Source organism: Calidris pugnax, unplaced genomic scaffold (genome assembly GCF_001431845.1).
Source record: "Calidris pugnax isolate Ruff unplaced genomic scaffold, ASM143184v1 scaffold18, whole genome shotgun sequence".
NCBI lineage: Eukaryota > Metazoa > Chordata > Aves > Charadriiformes > Scolopacidae > Calidris > Calidris pugnax.
Window position 1 is genome coordinate 5175670 of NW_015090812.1, and position 22333 is coordinate 5198002.

At 37.9% G+C, this 22333-nt stretch overlaps 1 protein-coding gene across 5 annotated transcripts in view; it reads left to right on the forward strand.

Moving 5' to 3' along the window:
- The window catches only part of EPS15 (epidermal growth factor receptor pathway substrate 15), a 52346-nt gene that overhangs the window by 19597 nt on the left and 10416 nt on the right, over positions 1-22333 (forward strand). For all 5 annotated transcript variants that reach the window (XM_014939334.1, XM_014939338.1, XM_014939335.1 and 2 more), the window contains exons 11-19: positions 306-465; positions 4011-4096; positions 9881-9953; positions 14585-14746; positions 15378-15575; positions 17521-17718; positions 18277-18354; positions 18690-18780; positions 21927-21962. In XM_014939334.1, the coding sequence (XP_014794820.1) occupies positions 306-465; positions 4011-4096; positions 9881-9953; positions 14585-14746; positions 15378-15575; positions 17521-17718; positions 18277-18354; positions 18690-18780; positions 21927-21962 (1082 nt within the window). The remainder of the gene's footprint in view (positions 1-305; positions 466-4010; positions 4097-9880; positions 9954-14584; positions 14747-15377; positions 15576-17520; positions 17719-18276; positions 18355-18689; positions 18781-21926; positions 21963-22333) is intronic.

Sequence of the window (22333 nt, forward strand, 5' to 3'; positions counted from 1 at the left end):
TTTCACCAGAACTTACTGTAACAGAGCTGTGGACCTTGGCATGCAACCTTGATGGTTGGACTAGATGATCTTAAAGGTCCCTTCCAACCTAGACAATTGTATGATTCTATGCAAAGAGAAAGTGGTTGTGTATGTTTGAGTAATGTTTTGTATTTATTATTGTGCCTTACTTCTATATTGCATTTTTTTAGAAGAGGAGATATACACTAGGAATTTTCACGTTTTTAAACGACAGCAAGTATAATAAACAGGATTGTACTTGCAGAACTGAGGGTTTGATTTATTTCACATGCATCTCTGTGCAGGGCTCTCTGTGACACAAAGGACTGCGGAAAGCTTTCAAAGGAACAGTTTGCTTTGGCTTTCTATTTAATTAATCAGAAGTTAACAAAGGGCATTGATCCACCTCAGGCTCTGACTCCAGAGATGATTCCACCTTCAGACAGGGGTGTCAGTCTACAGAAGGTAAGGATGTATTTGGCATTTTTGGTGTAAAACTCAAAGAAAGAACGATAGTTTCAAAGGCTATGCAAGAAACACCTGAAGTACTGGCATACCTTAAATTTATCATAGTATCAGGAAGAAAACAAGTCTTAAGTGCAAAGAATTGACAAGTATTGTTCCATTCATGTTTCAAAATGAAGCTGTCATTTATTATGCCTGCCAACCAAGCAGAGAGATCTTATGTTGAGAAAGCATTCTTTCCTATTTTGAAAGAATAATCCTTTTACTGGCTGTTTGAAGAAATTTTAGTTTGCACTTGAAATAATGTGCACAAGTTCAATGTTTTTCTCCTGATGTGTTCACAGTTACCTTTTTTTACATTTCATTTTTAAGAAGTCTGGAAACAATGTGAACTGAATAAAGTTCAGAATTATATATTTAAGGTTTTAAAAGTGGTCTTCCATTTTATACTTCACAGATAGTTTAAATGTCTTCATAGTCTGTTGATTGCCGTCTATCTTTATCCAGCAGTAGACTATACTGCAGCAGTTCAAGTTCTATTTGCCAGGATGGTAGAGCTCATCACAAATCCTTACTTGTTTTACGCATCATGAAGTCTGATGTGGGTTACCTTTTCTTGGTTGTGCAAAACATTGACCTAATTCTACAATTTTCTTAAACAGAATGAAAAATTTGCACCTGAAAAAATGAAACTCAAAATTTGGCACTGCTTTTGAGTTTCTGTAACTGATATCTAATTTCTTTTTACATTCTGTTCTTAAAAAGTAATGGCTTTATTTGCAACTCTACTAATCTTTTTTTGTATGTTTGCTTTCCTTTCTATGTCTCTTTTCTAGTTTGGACTGTTTTTTCCATTCTGCACCACTCTGCTTTTCATCCTTATTATTCTGTCAGTTTGTTAACTCTGCTTTCTCAAGGTTAGAGAATCTTTGCTTTTCTAATATTTACTGTCTGTTAGTTTAATAATGAACATCCTTCTAAGACTTACATAATCATTGAAATATCACAGCACTTCCCTGAGTCTCACAGTTTTGACTTACTGCTGATTTCCAGTGTTGTTCATCTAGAAGAACCCCAAGGTTCTTCCTTGAATCCAGACCTCTGTGGCTGTTACCTGTTAGTGCTGCTTAAACTTAAAAGAGAAAATGCAATGTCTTGTCCTTGCAGTTGCTGGGGAAGTGGTGACATGGCCTGGTAGTAGTAACCCAATATGACAATTGATGTCATTAGGAGTATTAACCATGGTTTTACTGCTTAAACTGCAGAAAATGTATTCATCAGAACACATTAGGTGGGATTGGTGGTGTTACTGCTGTTCTATGTGTATAAAGTGTTTTTATAGAACTCCCAGAGACATCAGTGTGATTTTTTTTTTTTTTTTTCATTATTAACATAAGCAATAAGAGTAAAAATGTTGTGAAAGAAAGTAAGTTAACTTTTAGTTAGTTCTGTAAATCCCTACCAAGAATTTGTTGCACTAGATTGTCCTGAACCTTCAGCTCATTTTGAGCTTTTTCGAAAGAGATGTTGTCTTGTTGATACGAGAGAACCTGTTTGGCCAAGATTATTGCTCAAGCATTCAATCCAAAGGACAAGAGCAGTAAGCAGAAATTGGCTTTTTGCTGGTTTTCTTGAGGTGGCGTGGCTTACGTTGTAAGAAACAAACAAAAAAAACCCAACCCAAAACATAGACTTCATCTTCTGAATTGACCAATGTAAAGGCAGTAGTAGAAATATCAAGAAGTGTAATCATTATGATTTTAAAGTAGGTAAAGTGAACTTGTGTCCTTCTTGGTAGACATTCAGAACGTGTATGTATGTATGTTGCTGTTACCTAATGCTTGGTTTCCTTACAGAGTGTTATTACCACAGTAGTGTAACCCTTATTTTAATTTTGAGCCTTGAATGCAGACCCCATGAACGTGAGGCAGCAGCAGCCTAGTATTTGTTGCTGTGTTTCCTTACCCAGAGCTCTTTGTAGTCACTGAATGGCACTTGCGTTACCAGCCATGAAACTTAAACTTACATGCAAGTTCCTCTTGAAGAATTTTGACAGGAATTTACTTTTATTACAATTTTGAGTTTAAAAACTTGAAGTGGTGTTTGCATGCACGTTGCAGTGTTGTAAATAGCAGCAAATAGTTCTAACTTTTGTCTTTAACTTGTATATTGAAACTAAAAATATTGGCTTTTATGTTGTTTCTCCTCACGAGTTCTGAACAATTGATAATAAGATTGAACTATATTTTGTTCAAGTTTGATGCTGGCGTTAGCGTGTAGAATTTCTTTAACTGATGAGAGAAAGAAGCTTGGAAAGAATTTGTTCTTGTAGCTTATTAGCTCCATGTTTTCCTTCTGTCCCCTTCCTAGGAGAAATAAAAACTTTCTCATGGGACCATCATGAGCAGCTCCACAAAATTCCTGTGTAATTCCTTTAGAACCAGATTGAACCTCATAGCTGTTTTGCCCATTTGAGAAGCTGTACGCTAACCAGTTTAAGGGTAGCTGTGTGGGTGTGGTTTTTATTCTCAATTTAGGCCATTTATTCTAGCAAAATATGCATCAATAATCTGTAGTGCTGCTTAATAATATTCTCTGCCACAGTGTGCTCAGATTTACTGTTTAGGTCTTCTCATGGCTCCTGGTTTGTTTTGGTTTTTTTCCCAGAGTATGAGCTTGAATAAACACGTAGTTAATAGCATCTTGATTTATCTTTAGCATTTAAAGACTCTTGTGTTATTTTGGGAGTATCACTTGCCTTTTTTAATTCTATGCATGTACTTTTTCTCTGAACTTTGTGTTTGTCCTGGATGACTTGAAGGACCTGTTGTAATTATAGAAAGTAGTTACAGTGACTGTAGCTTTCTAAACGTGTTGATGGTTGTGATAAGGCACAGTAGAACAATTACAGTGTTTGCTAATTTGTCTTCAGCATTTGTTTTCTAGTCATTTCTGTGTACTTTTTTGAAACAGAAATAATTTGTATTAGAGATGTCTTTTTAATAAGACATGAAATAAATGGGAAGTCATGGATGTAACTCACGTATGGCTTTGTATTATCAAAGTTTCCTTCAGTACTCTGGAGGTTCCTGTTAAACTACCTCAGTATCGCCTAAAGCATTGCAGATAGTGTCTGTACTCTGCAACAGGAGGATCACCAAGGTGAAGAAATACAAATGTAGTAAACAAACCAAACCACTCTTAAGTGAATGCTAGGAAGCCAGCTAAAGGTTAACTGTAAGTTAGATCTCATTTTAGAGCTAGATTATCTTTTGGTATGATCAGATGGCCCTGTGCTTGGTCCTGAAGATGTCTTCAAAAGTGTACAGGAGTCACACTCTGAATTAATAGATGCATTGGATGTATGTTGTGTTTTGTTAATATTGCATCTGGACTATTGGGTTTTTTAAGATTGAAGATTTGAAATACAATGCTACCAGCAGTTGTTACAAGAGGACAGCTCATGCTGTCACAAAATGTAAAGTGGATATAGTTGTTGGACAGCAAAAAACTACAAACTAACAGTGCTTATTTTTATCTTTCAGAGTACTCAAGGACCGAACTCGGTAGCGGACTTTTCTGCAATTAAGGAACTCGATACATTAAACAATGAAATAGTAGACCTGCAGAGGTAGGTAAAGGAGGAATAGTCATAATTGCCTTAGATTCAGTTGTGCTATTTATTGTTTTTTTTTAAAAACAATTTAATGCCTAAGAAAAAACCAGGTGACGGTAGTCTGCTTTGCTAAAATAAATGGTTAGCAGGTCTGTAAATGTCTGTAATGCTGTTTAACACCTAGATGAGCACATTTAATAACAGCAAGACTGCAAAAGGTCTGTCCATCGTGTCCTCTGCATATGTTTCAGGGCACTGCCTATCTTAGCACCCTGAGATGGAAATACTCTCTCTTACGCGTCTTTATTGGCAAATGAGAATGGAGCAGATCTTCAGGATGCTGGAACCATGATATAAATTGATATTAGTTGCCTTTGATTTGTAGAAGGAATTCTAAGGATTTTTTTCTAGTGACAGTAAGGAAGTGAGATAGGAAAGATCAAGAAGTATGTAGGGTAGACAGTGGGGAGAGGGCACTTCTTATATAGACCTCTGCTAGGGTTCTGATGGTGGTAAAGATGGACGTGCTTCTCTTCTATTTGGTAAAATAAACTGTTGCACTTAGAAAAATTGTTGTAATTTGGGATGTGCAGACCCTTGGGTTCAATTAATTATTTCTAAGGTAATTGAGGGGGTGACTTCAAGTGACTAAGAAAATCAAGTTCATATATGTTTTATGGTCATTGTACTCTAAAGACACAGCAGATATTTTTCTTCAGTTATTTTTTTTGGTACTATCATAAATCTACAGAAAATTCTGTTAAGAACAGTTACTGCTACTATTTTATAAGTGAGGGTGATTTGTCATGATGAAATCTGCCTGTATTATTCATGTCACTTGCAGGAATGATTTAATTTGGCAATGTGTCAAAGCACAGTCTGTTTCCTAAATACATCAATGTTTTTTCACTTCAACTGCTTATTCTCCCTCTTATTACTCCCACTGCCTCCTCACTTCGCTCTGTTCTGCCTTCCTCTGTTGTTCTTTAGGTTGTATTAATTCCAATTTTGGACTCTCACATTTATTAACCTGAAATATGATTTACAACCGTGTGTATTTGCAGGTTGTATCTTGGAGGGAAATAAGTTGTTCCCTAGCATGAATTTTTAGATGAAGTTGGTTTTCAGTAGGTGGGCTTGGAGCCCAACATGCAGGCCAGTCTGTTTACGTCATGTTGCCTTTTCTAGCTGTGAGATTTGAAGGAACTATGGCCTTTGGAAAGTCGTTGCTTCCATTTCTTCGGTGGCAAATATACTTGGACAATTATTCAAGAAACATTTGAATGATATTAGATGGTTGAAGATATGGTAGGGGCTCCTACTAGTATGTATGTATTTTTTAGAAAGGGGAAATCGACTTTCAGATATGATTTAGGGGTTCAGAACGGTACCGGATTAACAATCAGAGGCTTAAGCCTGTATTGTCAGACTGAAATATAATAGTAAGAGAATGACTGTCAATGTCATAACACCAGTTGTGGCTTAAGTAATTTTTTTTCTTTTTTCTTTTTTTCAATAAAATTAATTTTTTTATTACTTGGAAATCCTTTAGCCGCTGCAGAAGAGTTATTTTGGTAGCAGAGTAAATGTTACCTTCCCTAAGCACAGGTGGCAATGCTAGGCAACAGATTAATCTTTGTGGGAAATGTAGGAGACTTTTCATCTTTAGCAAATCCATATTTCTGTTAGAAGTGATGAAGTACAATTTCAGTCTTGATAGTTATCGTATAAAAATGTAATTTAAACTTAAGTTGGTTTTGTTCATTATTAAACAAGATACATTGTTCAGCTGTTAAACTCAATAGGTAATAATTCTAGTCCATGATTCCATTCGGAAGTATCCGTAAGAGCTGCATTTCTGAGACCCAGTAACAGAAACTGAATATATTTTTGAAGTGCCCTTAAAAAAAAAAGAAAAGGGGGGGGGGGGGGAGGCAAGAGAGGAAATGCCTCAAAAGAATGACAGTGTCTGGAAAACAGAGGTTGAGCTGAGAATATAGAGGTGGTGTGTTTGTCCCTCAACAGTTTATGTGGGAAAGATTTCTGGTAGCAAATAGCCTTTTAATCTAATTCAATAAGAACAGTGTCAGGAAGATGGAGTTTGAGGATCAGATGAAGAGTAAAATGCAGAACACTTATTAGGGAGGATAATTCCCCTCTGGTAGGGGGGATGATTTGCCTAGGGACGTTGTGGAATCTGCATCATTTTGAGCCTGTCAGCTCTGCTGCCTGTAAGTTCTGTTTCAGTTGCACTATATTTTTAGAAAGCTATTTGAAGCTTTTTTGATCAGCATTGTGGGAGGCTAGACCAGATGTTCTTAATATTCTTTTTTGAGCCACAAAACCTTTTTCTTCCCCGGCAAACCCTGCTTTGCTTTCATGCATTCAAAGCTAACTATGGCCCACAAATGAGTAGAATTGGGGAAGATGTCCCTGCCCAGGGCAGGGAGGGTGGACTTAGATGATCTTTACAGGTCCCTTCTGACCCAAACCATCCTCTGATTTTGTGAATTTCTTTGGGCTTTAGCAATATCTCTAAGCGTGTTAAATACTTGAGCTTACCTTAATATATCTCACCAGAGGTGCCATCCTTCACATATGTTGGACAGCAACAGTTACATTGTCTTGAATATAAATCAGGTTAAAAAAGGACCATAAAGCTGGTAAATTGGTCTCTCAAAAGTAAGGAGACTGCAAAATGACCCCAGACAAAACAGAGCAACCTTTCCCTGCCATACACTTGCATCAAGCCTTTGTTTCAAAGTTTAGAGATCTACAGCTTCTTAGCAAAGTGATGGTATAAATTTTAATGTAGGCTACATTATTTCTTCTAACCTCTGGTTTGGAAGTTACTGAGCTGTTGCAGCTGAAAAGGTTGGGGGGAACAAAGGAGGGAAGAAACTGGGCAAACCCTAGATGTTTTTCTTTTAACATTGCTAAACTGAAGTACTATTATACTAGGTATTCCCAAAATTACAAATGTATGTGAAAATAAGAAATGTTTGGCAGCTGTGAGTGTAGATAATGTTACCAGCTCTGTGAATAGTCATTTGACACTTATTATGGAAAAGAATTATGAGTTTTTTGATTTTGTAACTAAGATAGTTTTAAGTGTTGGCCATCAAGTAGCCTGGCCAGGGTTATTTCATTTTTGTCTTGAATGCCTCTACTCACATGGGGATTCCTTGGTTGTCAGCTATCACAAATATGTGCAATATGCTGGCTCCCATTTATACATTACTCCATTCACAAATTAGTATAAAACTTCTGGATTTACTAAGGTCATTCGATTGTAAATCATTACGTACCTGCATTAGAGAAACCGTCTATTAGTTTGGAGCTTTTTAAAAGTCATTGCTTTTAATTTATTTGATATGAGGTTCTCCTAACCTGACTACTCTTAAAATGCATAGGGGAATTGTATTGCTTTCATAAATGGACTTGAGTTGGTTACAAGTGTCTTTTGTTGGCAACACCACAGTTGATTTTGGGTTGTTCTTTTTAAATTTTTTCCAAGTGCTGATGTGGTAAGGCATTTTATGATCCAGGAAATCTGTCATAACCAATAAATCAATATTGTTACTTGTTTTCTTGGTTCTTTCAGTTGCTGAGCATTCCTACAGGGGCATACCAGATAGTTTGTAAAAGAAATGGAGGCTTTCAGAAGAATTAGTGAATTAAGTAGGTCTGTGTTGTCTTTTTTTTGAAACAAAGACACATTACTGTGGGGGAGGAGGGGATGTGTTATGTGTAGACTACATACACTCAGCTTGTTTTCCTTTGCCTGAGACTGCTTCCTAAGCTTTTCTTGTTCTGCCTGACAATACTTCTTTCACTTGATTTTTTTCCAATTCATTGTTTGTGTTGCGATTTGGCTGGTGTGAGCTGCTTGGGGGTGGGTATTGTATCCTGTTGCTTGCTTAGTGTAGCCCAGATTGCAGAGTTTAGGTACCTGGCTTCTGGTGGAATAAAAGGAAAGCATTCTTCATTTCTGACAGTCTCTTAGACACATCAGAGACATCAGTGTGAAAAGGCTGTACATTTAAAGCTTATATACCTGCCTGCATTTCTCTTTCCTGCTCAGTTTTTATACCTAAGCAGGGAAAATAAGTATTTGTTTACCTAGTCAATTATTCTCTTTTATCTTCAATCAGGAATAATGTGCCTGAATGTTTGCTGTGCTTGATGTGTGTCTGAGGGCTTGAAGGTATTTTTCAGCCTGACTTGTATTTAGATCTGTGGAAATGCCTGACTGAAATTGAGATCCTTTGTTCAGGGGAAGCTACAGAAGGCAAAATCAACAGAACTTGTTTCAACCCTGTGTTGTAGTGCTTTAAATATCGAAGTACAACTACACTACAAATAGTAGTTTATTGAGCCAGAGGAGTGTGCTGTAGCTTTGATGAAAATGGTAAAGATTTTATGATCTTGAAGGTTCACACTTAAAAAAAACAACCAATAGGCCTTGTTTCTCAAAGTCCTTCTTTCCATAGATTTCCTTTTCCTTCCGTGTAAACCTTCCCTTTGGGCACATCCAGCAAGTTGGTCTTTAATGAGATACTGAGATAAATAATAGCACAACATAATCTGTAGTAATTATTTTTCAGAGCAAATGTTTGTGTAAGATCTGTGATATCTGGATGTTTTTATTTTCTGTTGTACATGGTTTTAGCAATAAACAAGTATTCCTCAGCTTGAGTAAAGAGAGCTTACAGTAGACCTGCTTTACTTTGGAGACAGAAATGCTTTCTTCTCTATTAGATAAGAGTAAACAATAAGATTAATAGCTTTAGATTGATTACCAATCTGCTGCTATTAAAATATGAAGTTACCTTAATTTCAGTATGTATTAATAATATAATTTGATAGCTTTTCACTACATTTAATTTGGAAATGTTAGGTATATCATTGTTCAAATTCTAACTTCTAATGCATGTGCTAATGTATTAACAATCTTTATGAAAGTAAATACATGTATATAGAAGACAGTGTTAAAACTGTAAAGCTTAATACCCTTCTGCATCTGTGAAAGGAGAAAAGATTCCATGTACTCTCTAGAGAGAAATGCTCTTACGATATTTTTAACACAGTAACACTTCAGACTTGTGTAGGGTTTTTTTTTTTCCTTTCTTAAAGCTATTGTTACGTCTGACTGCCAAGAATTTATTGATGATAATTCCCCTGTCAACAGTAGTCGCTTTTAAACTTGAATAAATGTCTGTAGAGACAGACTTGATATGACACAGCAAATAGCTCCGTGTGGTGTCTCTGAGCAGACAGTGACTACAGCAAGCAAAGCTGTATTCTTGTGACCGAGCTCACCCACAGATACATCTAAAATCTGATAGGCAAAGTTAATTAATCAGCTAGACTGGCCTGCTGGAAATGTTTTCTACCTGCTCTTAGCATAGGAATTACTGTGTTTGCAGGGGTTAATAGATGGAATCTGATGCAATCCCTCCCACTTTCCCCAGCAGTTTTCATTAGACAAGTGCTCCATAGCAACAGTGAGATCACTGGAGACAGTATTTCATTGATTTCTCCCTCCCGCCCCCTTCCATTTTTGAGCCATTCTTATCACTGAAGTGCAGTTGGGTGAAAAGACGGGCTTTTTTTATGCAGAACACTTATGTGGGCTTCCGTCTTGTAAATAATTTGGAAAGCAGAAATCCCTTCCATCTTCCGTGTTTAATGTTTCACTATGTATTTAAAGAGAGATACAGGCTTAGGGGGCTGGATAACTGTACCTGCTGTAGCTGATGTTCTGAAGTATTCTTGCATTGTTTGCTGGTCTTCTAGGGAAAAGAATAATGTAGAGCAAGACCTGAAGGAGAAAGAAGATACCATCAAGCAGAGGACAAGTGAGGTCCAGGTAAATAAGACACAGAATTATTGTTCAGACACCTGATATTGCACCATGTGGTGCTTTAATGGCAGTGGGATTACCGAGTCTTTAAATCACATCACTTATTTGGTGATGTGATCATCACTACAAAAAGAAAAAAAATTGGTGGCTAAGAAAAAGAATGTACTTTGAAGTGTATTTCCTATATGAATGTGGGTTGGTGTAGATGTGTATATTTATATAAATGTGTGAGCTCCTGGGATATTTAGCCTGCGTGGAGTTTTAAATGAAAAAATATTACAAAAGAATAGGTTTCTTTTTTTGTTTGATTTTTAGCAGGGCTATTTAATGTATAATTTAAACTAAAGGCTCTATAGCACTGCAAATTAATAACCTTAAGTGGCTGAATTAAAAGGGTTTGTATATCGGTCTGCTTCTTAAGAGTCGCAGTAATTACCAGCCTGGGAGGAATGTTGCCTCAAGTTAATTTTGCCTAACATAAGTGAATTTTTAAAATAATCTGTTTGATTTTTATTTAAAAGGCTGACATTGGATGGAAAATTTAAATTTTACAATTGTTGACCAGGGAATAAAAATTACACAGTCAGCATCAGTGTGTAGGGTGCTAACAGTCTAGCCAAGCCCTGGATTAAATGCTGCAAAGCAATATTTCAATTAAATTTTAAGCTGCAAAAGCAGCTGGAGTTGTTGCTCTAAGAAAAAACTTCAGTGTGATATCTGATCATTAACATTTATTTTAGGAAGCTTTGTTATTTCAAATAATATTTATTTGATTAAGAGGAAATAATGCAAAATTTCTGCGTTTTATGTTATGTTGTGCAGAAAAAAAGCCAATGTGTTACAACTCTTTTGAATTTTGTGCTTGGCTATTTAATATCCTTAAAGCCTGCATGATAATTAATAGTCTGACCTTCCAGAAGATAATCAGATGCTGGCCTGTTAGTCACAATGGCAGCCAGCCTCGGCAGCTGCAGGAATGCATGCAGAAGTTGCCCATGGCTGTGATTCTGTCCATGTGTGCCGCGGTCCTTCCCCTCCCCGCCCTGCAGGTTGCCTTTGCACACTGTTAAAGATCCTTCTGGGTATTCCTGGCTTTGCACACAGGATGCTTTTGTTAGTGTGTTCTTGTGAAGGTTGAGTTCTCTGGTGCCTTTGCACAAAAGGTATGTAAAGCTAAATAAAAATCTCACCTTTAATGTTACAGTGTTAGTGTCATCTGCCTATGCTTAGTGTTTGAGACTCAGCAGCACCACAGAATCAATTCAGTCATATCTAGAGCAAGAATGTTGGAAGCAACTGTCTCAGATCCTTAATCTTTTAGTGATCACACAAGCTGTTTGTCCCCTGTTAAATATAGATTTGCAGAGTTCTGTCAGTCTGCAGCGAAGGAACAGTCTATTACTGGCTTGTCAGAAAAATGAGGAACCAGCAGGATCACATAGGATATGGCTGCAGCGTTTATTTAAGCAGGTGGCCCTTTATCTCTGCTCCCTTTCTTGTTCCTGAATGTTGGAGGACCTGCATGTTTCAGGAAACTTTCTAAAACTTCAGACAATAGCAGTGACAGACTAAGCATATCTTTACATCATGCTTTTTTTTTCTTTTTCTTCTGGCTTTATTCTAATGGTGACATTTCTAAAGACAGTGTACAAAATCAGTGTGTTCTTCTCTGCCACCTTGGCTCAAGTGATTTCCATGGCATCACACTCCAGGATTTCTGACACCTAATGGTGACACTTCTAAAGACAGTGTACAAAATCAGTGTGTTCTTCTCTGCCACCTTGGCTCAAGTGATTTCCATGGCATCACACTCCAGGATTTCTGACACCAGAACTACTTCCATGGACACAAATTATAATCTCAAATACAGCCATGGTCTGTGATAGAGTGAACTGTTTTGTATGGGAGGAGGAAAAGAATGACATTATTATTTTTTTTCTAGAAAATAAGTTATATGCTACGTAAATAGCTACTAAAAAGCAAAGAAGAAAAAGAGCTGGAAGGAAAACACAGGGTACTTGTGGGTTTTAATGTGTTTGTTAAAATATTAGCTCTTTACTAGCAAAGATTAAGGGGTATTTTTCCAGTTTCCCTGCTGAGACTGAAATAAGTGGGGACTGTCCTGTCTTTCCCAGCAATTACTGCATGTTCTCTAGAATTTTATTGACATAAAGTCAAGAGGTCTATGTTTTGCTGTTCAATGGGACACTGAAACTTTGTAAAGAAATATTTAGAACAAATGCATGTAACTTCTGAACAAAGCATATTACCTCTTTACATCAATTGGGGGGAAAAAATGTAGCTGCACGTGAGAGCCTGCTTCACAGAAAAGGGAGGGGAAAAAAGTAAAAGGTATTTTGGGACTGTGGCCTTCCAAGTAATCCAGAATATTTCTGGCCTTCTCTTCTAGCCTTTGGATCTCCTTGTTGGTCTAAGTTTTCTTAAAAAGATTTTCTTCCTGAGTATCCCAGTCAGCATTGGATTTTCCCTATTCTTTGTATGTTGCAGGGCACCAAAGCCATTAGAAAGGGAGGTTTTAACTTTTTTGTGCTGTTTCAGGATTAATGTGGATTGTTTGGTGAAGTGTAGACTGGCAAGCCATTAAATCCATTATCTATCTGTGGAAATACACATCTCTAGACTTTCCTTGTCCTGCAGTGCATTAGCCCGTAGAGTTATAATGATCGTAAATCTAATACGAGGATTACTGTTACCATAAAAATGCCAGTTTGTGCCACATCAAAAATGTTATTGGTTTTCATATGGAATCTCATCCAGTGCTTGAATGTGAAGGTGCTGCTTCTCTGCTGAGGATGTTCTTTGAAATTGAAGCTTAATTGAAGCCTGATTTTCTTCATGAAAATGTATCTTTGAGTATTAGCCTCAGTTTTGTGTATTGTATCTACTTTGACCTTTAATTTTGGAGTGGTTATTTAAACATGTTTGGGTTTGGGGGTTTTTTTTGTTCTGTTTTTCCCTTCTTTCTCTTCTGGGAACCATCAGGCTTAGTCAGGTCTGTGCTTCTCTACTGCTGTGCCCAGGACAGACATAAGGATTCAAGGAACAGTAGCAAGAGTGGAGGTGATCTATATTTAACTTGTGTGTATGTGAATTCTTCCTTTTGGTGAAAGGAGACTGAAATCTCTTCAAGCTGTTACATTTTCCCCCATTGCTTGCACTGTCAGCTGATATGTGATTTTTCAAAGCGATGTTAAAAATGAATGGATGAAGAGTGTCCCAATTATCCAAGTCAGTAGCTGCTGTGAAAGCTTTTTGTGTGTGTGCTGGTTTGGCTTTCATAGCTCAGAAATAACGAGTAAAACCAGTAATTCACCTAGTCTGACTGCTGTACATCAGTCATATACCCTTTACTGAACTTCAAATGTGATTTGGGTTTTTTTAGTGTGTTTTGGTTTGATGTTTTTGGGTTTGGGGTTTTTTCTTGTTTTGTTTTGTTTTAATAAAAGCATTGATGCTGTTTCTTTAGGTAGTCTTCCAGTTGTCCTGGGGTTACCTATTTCCCTAGCATCTGACTGCTGCACCATATGCCTTTCTATTTCTAGCTGGCTTTTTTGTCCTGATTATCTGGAGGTGTTAGCACACGTGGATAAACTATCTCCCTCACCAAAAAAGCCTCCAAAAAAAAACCACCCCTAAGAAAGGCCAACAGGAACTTAGCTTAGAGCAGCATGTGAATATATGATCTAATGAGAAATTCAGATCAGCTTGTTTTCTTACCCTCCTTAACTTTTTAATCTCTATTTGATTTTTACTGTTGTTCATGATTCTTCCTTCAGTTGCCATATTTTCTTAGAAAGGCTGCAGTCTTCTCTTTTCATCTAACACTTTTCCTTCTGTATTAATCCCTTTTGATCTCCCTGTATTATCTCTACCTCTTGACTTTGACGATTCTTTCTTCTTCCTGAATTCTTTTCTTGACAATTTTTTTATCTCTGCGGTTTGTTGAAGTACAACCTTTCCTGTTGCTCAGCAATGAACTAATGATGCTACTTAATGTACTTAGAACGTAAGATCCTTGCTGCTGCTTCATAAATTGAAAGATATCATATTGTGGTGTATGGAATGTGCATTTCTTACATGAAAAATATGGTTTTGACTAATTTTTTTTCAGAAGCAGGGGGGCTCTAGAAAGGACTGCATTTGGGTTAATAATGCACTGTTTTGGTTCTTTACTATGTTGATAAAGTAAGTTCCTGGTTTTGGCCTTATGTTTTTGAAGGAAGGAGCAGAATAAAGAATTTCTATTATTCAGGAACTCTGTAAAACATATTGCTTAAACATAAGGAGAGACACAATGTAGCAGCCTGAATAAAGACAACTTCTAAATTAGAAATGAAACCCTAACCTCCCTTTGAGTAAAACAGTTAATCTGTGTTGATGCATGATCTTTAATATTTCAGTGAGGTTCTTCTTACTGAAGAAAAGAGAAAAAGCCAATAACCTGATTATTCTTATATATTAAAAATTGAGAACATTTGCTTGTCTGACATCTATAAATACTAGCTTTTGAAAGAGAATTTGTTGATACTTTGAAATCTGAGTTAGTACTGCTGTTTATGCTGTGGAATTTAGTGGTTAGGAGGATAGAGATGCGAAGCTAATCTGTTTTATTACAGGATCTACAAGATGAAGTAAAGCGGGAGAGCAGTAATCTGCAAAAGCTGCAAGCTCAGAAACAGGAAGCGCAGGAAATCCTTAATGATCTTGATGAGCAGAAGGCCAAGTTGGAAGAGCAACTTAATGATATCAGGCAGAAATGCGTGGAGGAGGCCCATTTGGTAAGGTCTAGTAGCTAAAGCCCTCGACAGAGTAAATGCCTCATTTTGAAGAACTCAGCTTTGCAGCATTACAGTTATTGGGGCAGGAGAAAAAACTATAACAAATAAACAGCCTGAATGTCAAGATTTTGTGTCTGAACGGAGAATAAGAAATATGTCGCTCATTTCACTGACCTCCTAATTTACTATCAATGTGTCAGCAAATATACTGAGATATACTTGCACCCAAGTAAGATTAAATGCAAACAAATAATGTAAAATTATAATGCAATGTAAGTGTAACTAGAAGCACTAATTACTGGGACTGATTTCCTAGTGTTTAAAAAAACAATCATCTTATGGTTATGTGATTTATTTTTTTTCTAATATAGAGCTATAGCATTTCTTTAAGGTCTAAAATGATATTTTCAGTATTGGAAATATCTGCATTGGTCAGCTAGAGTACTATGATCTTATTGAGACCAATAGGGAATTAACCTTTAATTCAGGTCTGATCTATAATCTCTGCAATATCTATGAGGTTTTTACTTTTTCTGTCATAAATAATAGTATTTGGATGTGTTCGGGGATTGTTTGTTGTTTTTTGGAGTTTTTTTTTTATTTGGCTTTGAAATATTTGTTCATGCTTTAGATTGCTATGCTGAAGGCTGAAATAACAAGCCAGGAATCAAAGATTTCAGCGTACGAAGATGAACTGACCAAAGCTCAAGAGGAGCTGAGTCGCCTGCAGCAAGAAACTGCAGAGCTTGAGCATTGCATAGAGACTGGGAAAGCACAGCTGGGACCTCTTCAGCAACATCTGCAGGATTCGCAACAGGAAATCAATTCAGTAAGGCAGTGTGACAGATGACAAAAAATAAAGTTAACTGACAGCCTTTAGTGTGGTTTTCTTAAGGGAAAGGTGGTGTTTTCTCTTTTATTTTTTTTTTTTCCACTGTTTGCTTATGTCTGCAGTCGCTCACACGTGTTTTGTGCTAGTAGTTGTGAGGATTATTAGAGGCTGACTCAAGTCACTCAAAATACTTCATGATTTTTCTCAAAGTTTCGTTAATAAAAAGGGATTAATTTATTATGCTTTAAAAATATATATCTTAATGGAATGAATGAAAACTAGATAATGATATTTAAATTCTCTATGTCCAGTAGCTATTTAAGGTTTCTTGCTCAGCCATGGCCTGGGGCATGTTCTCACTTAATCTTTAATTAATGAGTAGACAGTGTAAAACTGCTAACATTTACTTAGTGCATTGTTGAAGGGGGATAGTAAGGTGAGTCAAGGGATAAATTGGATTGAGAGTAGATACTGAGAAGCAAAGAGATGGCTGCGCTGATTTTTACACTCAGAACTGTGCTTTGAAGTGTCTGCTGTTAAGTTAAAGCAACACTTTCAGCTCCTCTCTTTAATCGGTGATTTATTATTACTTCAGTGATGCTTTACTTTGCACACCTTTCTTCATCATTCTTCTTCTTCTCTGACTTGCCAGCTGTTCTTATACATGAGTCATATCATTATCAAGTTAAAAACAAAACAAAAAGTCTTCCTGTTAATTTTGAACCGTAGAAATGGCTGACTCTTGGTCGCTTCACACAATTCACATCTGTAACTTGTTAACAGTTTGGGTTTTTTTTCTGAAGACTTTCACTACTAGTGTTCATGCAAGAACACTTTCTTTTGTTGAAGAGCCTTGTAACATTCATAATTTTTAAATCTGGCTTTGGGGTTTACAAACTGAGTAGTGAGCAAATGGATTTTCCATTGTTTCATCAGAAGTAGAGACGGTTGTGCTATTTCAATATTATCATATTAGCAAGAGGTACTTGGAATGAACAGATTTGAGGCCAATTCATATAAGTGGCTATGCTTGACTGTTCTACAAACATATTTTTCTTATAGGTTTTATATCACTACTCCTGATTATACTGCTCTTGGCTCACAAGTAATGAACAATAGGTGCTTTAGGCAAGATTATCTAATGGTTGGTCTGAGGTCAGTGTATTTGAAAGACACCCGGTGTTCTCTTTCCTGCCACACAACTCATGATGTGGGAGGCAATGAAAACTCAATTAGGTGACTGACCTACCAGAAGTCAGTGGGATTTAGACACCTAAGTATCTGAACTATGTTCATGCTTCTGCATAATCTGCCAAATCCAATAATTCCTTCATAACTGGCAGGTTGGGTGTAAATGTTTGCTTTGAGGCACTGCATTAAGCATATTGCAGAAATAATAACCTGTGGATGTGAACTGTCTGCTTAAGAAGATTCATTGTGAATTTTGTAGACTTCAGAAACTGTGTGTGAGAAAATAATGAATTTATACCTTTCTTCCTTGGAAGATGAGAATTCCTATAAAGCAGCCTTTTTCATTTAGAGCTTAAAGAAATTGCAATAATTGCAAAATGCATAATTAAAAAAAAAAAGAACAAAACCCAACCACCACCATCAAAACCTGCCCACAATCAAACAACAAAATCAACTAACCAAAAAAAAAAAAAAACCCAAACCCTGAAGGCTTCACAACTGTTTGTATGAGTTTGAGTAGAAAAAAAAAAGTCTTGATGTTGCCAGTGGTGCAGTCTGCTTCCTTGGCAGGAGAAGGTTCCTGGGTCTGCCCTTCAAATGCGTTGTATCTCTTCTAAATCAGAGTTGTGCTTATCTCTCAAATTTCACTCTCTGATTAAAAGAATGTGGGATTTATTATATTTCCTTTTGAAAATGCGAGCTGCTTCTGTGTACCGCCATACTGACGCGTATACATTACTTCTCTTTACAGGTGCAGACAAAACTTCTTGAGCTGAAAGAATTGGAAAATAACCAAATTAGTTGGCGCTCTCAGCCACATAATACACTTGTTAATGGAACTGTGGATCATTCTAGTCTGAGCAACAGCAGCAGTGAAACTGCTAACCTTAATGAGAACGCCGAAAGGGAAAGTATAGCAGAAGATGAACAAATTAACAGCGTGTCTCCAGTGAGTGGTGTTTTGCCTGCTTGATCATGATGCAATGCAGCTGTGAAGTTGGAATAAGTTAAGAATGTATCAAGATTGATTATGTTTTTAAACACTTGCAGAAATGAAATTTCAGGGTGTTATTCTGAGGGACTATGTTTCAGCAGTCTGAAAGTTGGTAAAGCAGAAAAGGAGGCAATTTTAGCTTGGCTGGAAAGTGGCAATAAATTTTTTTTTTCTGTATTTGTTTCCAAAGCAAAATATCATAAATTGAATAGTAAATTAACATTAAAGGAGAGCAGCTGTCTCCAGTTAGTGCAACAAGAATGAAATAAGGAACAGTACAGCAAATCTAAAGCTCTCTTTGTTAAACGTTCTTCCTTATTTCTCAGTAGGTTCTTGATTGATTTGGTTTTTTTCAAAACTTTCACAGGGTTTATGGAACACTTCAGTATGTTCTGTAATAAATATGAACCTCTTGATGTATCCTTTAGAATATTTTTTTAGCTCTTTAATACTTAAAATTATATTGCATGGTCTTCTATTCACTTACGGAGAATTGCTTTTATCCTTATGTAGATAAGAAATAGTCCTGAAACAACAGCCTCTGTTGTGGAAGAAGAGAAAGAGACCCCAGCTGCAGCTATTACCAAAAAAGTGAGTTTGTTCAGGAAAAAGTAAATTTAAAAATTCTGATTAAACTGTTCCAGGCTTGCATCATGGTCATAAAAAACAGAGAAATAAAGTTGTTGCTTCATACGGGTGTTATTTAGAATGTGATATCATGAAAGCATTTCATATCATATAGCAGGCAGGCTGTTGTTGGGAAATATTTTGGATCTCCATTGATGAATTATGTAGAATTCTAGTTGGGTCCATTTTTTTCCAGCTTTAAAAAGCTACTAAGTGGTAATGCAAGATGACACAAGTGTTTTCTGTCCTGCATGTCTTAAAAATTTATTACCTTCTTTTATTTCTTTTGCATTTCTCAGGAAGATCCATTTGATGCTGAATCTCATCCATTGCCTGATCTAGTTTCTGAAGCCAGCTTAGAGTTCTTCCAGTCTGACCCTTTTGTTGGCAGTAAGTAAACCTTTCTCTCTAAGTTTCTGCAGATTTGCAGAAACAGGTCTTGTATGAACACAGCTCAGACGAGTCTTCACCTTGGAACTGCTCTTTATAGAATAAATGTGAAGGTGTTTGAGTGACAGGAGTGTGGAGCCAATAGCTTAACAAAAATAGAAATGAGAGTTCCAGGGTTTTTCTCCTTCCTTCATCTGAATTTTCTAATTAGCTGTGGAAAATTTCAACTTTCCCTCACTGCTCTTCTGGAATTTGTATCTTACCTCCCCCTGCCTCAACCCCAGTTGCATTTTGGTCCTAAAGGTGTGGGCACATTTGTGATACGTGTGATGTCACTAATCTAATTTGCAGCACAGAGCCACAAACAGATCAACTTGAGGGTTCAGAGAGCTGCGGTGTAGGGAGGGTGTGGGTGGTTGAGAATGAATGGCTGTGGCCTACTTCTGGGGAGTTTGGCACTCAGGGAAAGGTAATGTGGAACTGCACCATCTGTTCGTCTTGGGGAAGTGCGATGCTTTATTTTAAGACCTTGCCACTTAGGAATGCTGTTGCTCGGATTTTATTTTTTCTTTTTATGTTGGAAGAAGTGATCTGTCTATGGAGCCACTTGGAGAAGGGGAGTTAATTTGGATTAGCTGCTGAAGCAGATGTTTTCAGCCACATTAATATGATTTTACATGCTTCCAGAGTCAACACAGTCTGATCAATTTAGCTCGTATCACTTTGAAAGGAAAATAAGCTGAATTTGTTTCAGAGCACTTTGCTTCTGAAAAAATGTCAGTGCAGATTTATTATTTTTAATGAATAAAATAATTTAAAACAGCTTGAATGTTTCTCTGTAAATAAGGTTTGATTTTTGTTTATATTTAAGTGGTCCTACTTAAAGCACATGACACAGCCTCTCGGAGGAGAAAGGTGTCTGTTAATAGCCAACCTTTTGGGCTTTGTGTGCTCAGTATGTTCAGGGGTAGATAGTATGTCTGTGTCTCTTAGATGTAGATGAGAGAGTAGAACTGATGCAATTGGGACCATGCATCCAGTATAGAAATGAACACTTAGGAGCTACCATCCCTGGTGCCTGTGAGAAGTAATCAAAATCAGGGCTAAGCTTCTGTCAGTGGTCAGCTTGGATTACTGTGGTGGTAAATACTACATAATCATAGAATTATTAAATATTTTGGGTTGGAAGGGACCTTTAATGGTCATCTAGTTCAACCCCCTGCAACGAGCAGGGACATCTTCAACTAGATCAGGTTGCTTAGAGCCCCATCCAACCTGACCTTGAATGTTTCCTGGGATGCTGCACCTACCACCTCTCTGGGCAACCTGGGCCAGCATTTGACTACACTCATTGTAGAAAATTTCTTCCTTATATCTAATCTGAATCTACCCTCTTTTAGTTTGAAGCCATTACCCCATGTCCTATTGCAACAAGATCTGTTAAAAAGTTTGTTCCCAGCTTTCCTGTAGGCCCATTTAAGTATTGAAAGGCCACAATAAGGTCTCTTCAGAGCTGTCTCTTCTCCAGGCTGAACAACCCCAGCTCTCTCAACCTGTCTTCAAAGGAGAGGTGCTCCAGCCTCTGATCTTTTTGGTCAGCCTCCTCTGGACTTGCTCCGACAGGTCCACCCATGTCCCTCTTGTGCTGAGGGCTCCAGAACTGGGTGCAGTACTCCAGGTGGGGTCTCACCAAAGTGGAATAGAGGGGCAGAATCACCTCCCTTGACCTGCTGGCCATGCTTCTTTTGATACAGCCCAGGATGTGCTTGGCTTTCTGGGCTGTGAGCGCACATTGTCAGCTTGTGTCCAGTTTTTCATCCACTAGCACCCCCAAGTCCTTCTCAGCAGGGCTGCTGTCAGTTCCTTCATCCCCCAGCCTGTATTGATACGAGGGGTTGCCCCAACCCAGGTGCAGGAGCATGCACTTGGCCTTATTGAACCTCATGAGGTTCATACAGACCCACTTCTGGAGCTTGTCCAGGTCCCTCTGGATGGCACCCTGTCCCTCAGGCATGTCAACCGCACCACTCAACTTGGTGTCATCTGCAGACTTGCTGCTGTTGCACTCAATCCCACTGTCTATGGTAATGAAGATAATAAATAGTACCGGTCCCAATACTGATCCATGAGGGACACCACTTTTCACCAGTCTCTATCTGACATGGAGCTGTTGACCTCTGCTCTCTGGTGTTCCAACCAATTCCTCATCCACTGAACAGTTCACTCATCAAATCCATACCTTTCCAATTTAAAGAGGAGGATGCTGTGGGGGACCGTGTCAGAGGCCTTACAAAAGTCCAGCTAGACAACATCCATAGCTCTTCCCTTGCCCACTGCAGTCATCACTCTGACATAGAAGGCCAGGTTGTTCAGGCAGGACTTGTCCTTGATAAGCCATGCTGGCTGACTCAAATCACCTCCCTGTCCTCCATGTGCCTTCTAGGAGGATCTGTTCCATGATCTCCCTAGGCACAGAGGTGAGGCTGACAGGTCAGTAGTTCCTGGGGTCCTCCTTTCTACCCTTTTTAAAAATGGGTGCAAGGTTTCCCTTTTTCCAGTCACCGGGGACTTCACCTGACTGCCATGACTTTTCAAATACGGAGAGTAGCTTGGCAACTTCATCAGCCAATTCCCTCAGGACTCTGGGATGCATTTCATCAGGTCCCATAAATTTATGTACGTTCAGGTTCCTTAGGTGGTCATGAACCTGGTTTTCTCTTACGGTGGGAAGGACTTTGCTCCCCAGTCCTTGCCTTGAGGTCTATCCACTCAAGGGGTGTGGGGAGAGAGGTTGGCAGTGATGACTGAGGCAAAAAATGTGTTGAGTACCTCAGTCTTCTCTTTGTCCATTGTTACCAGTTTGCCGGTCTTGCTCATTTGGGGGGTTAATGTGGGTGTTTACTGACAACAGCTGACAGAAATGGATCTTTGAGATGGCTGCTTTTGTGTGTGTTTCATGCTGATATTGCTTCTTAATGAATATTTGCTTTGTTTAATGCTAGCTCATGTAGTTCCACTGAAAATAGTGAAAGTATTCCTCTGAGTGAAAGTTGTTTACATTTTAGCTGTAGAAATTAGTTTGTAAACAAAGGACTTCAACTGAATACATGCATTATGACAAGGTAACTTTTTTTTTAAAAAAACAGGTGATCCCTTCAAAGATGATCCTTTTGGGAAAATTGGTAAGTAACTTTGTAACTTCTAATGTGTTTGTTTTTCTTAATGATTCCTCCCAGAAGAGAATGTGGGAAAAGCGTCACCACTTCCAGTGCAAAATGGGTGGATATGACACAAAAAGTCACCATGGGGTAGATGAATATATGGCAGTAACAACTGGCCACTTGTGTTAAAGCTTTTCAGAGAAGCCCATTGCCAGTGAACTCTTCTCTTGCCGTTGGAAGTATCCGTAGTTGGGATTTAAGTACGTGAAGGTGCTGAACAGAAGGCCCCAAACTCTTGCTGCCTGTTCTGTATGCAAAGTAGGACTGTACTCTTTTAAAGGCTCTTAACTCACCAGCTTTCTTTAGAACTAAATATTAAAAAAGGTGGAAAG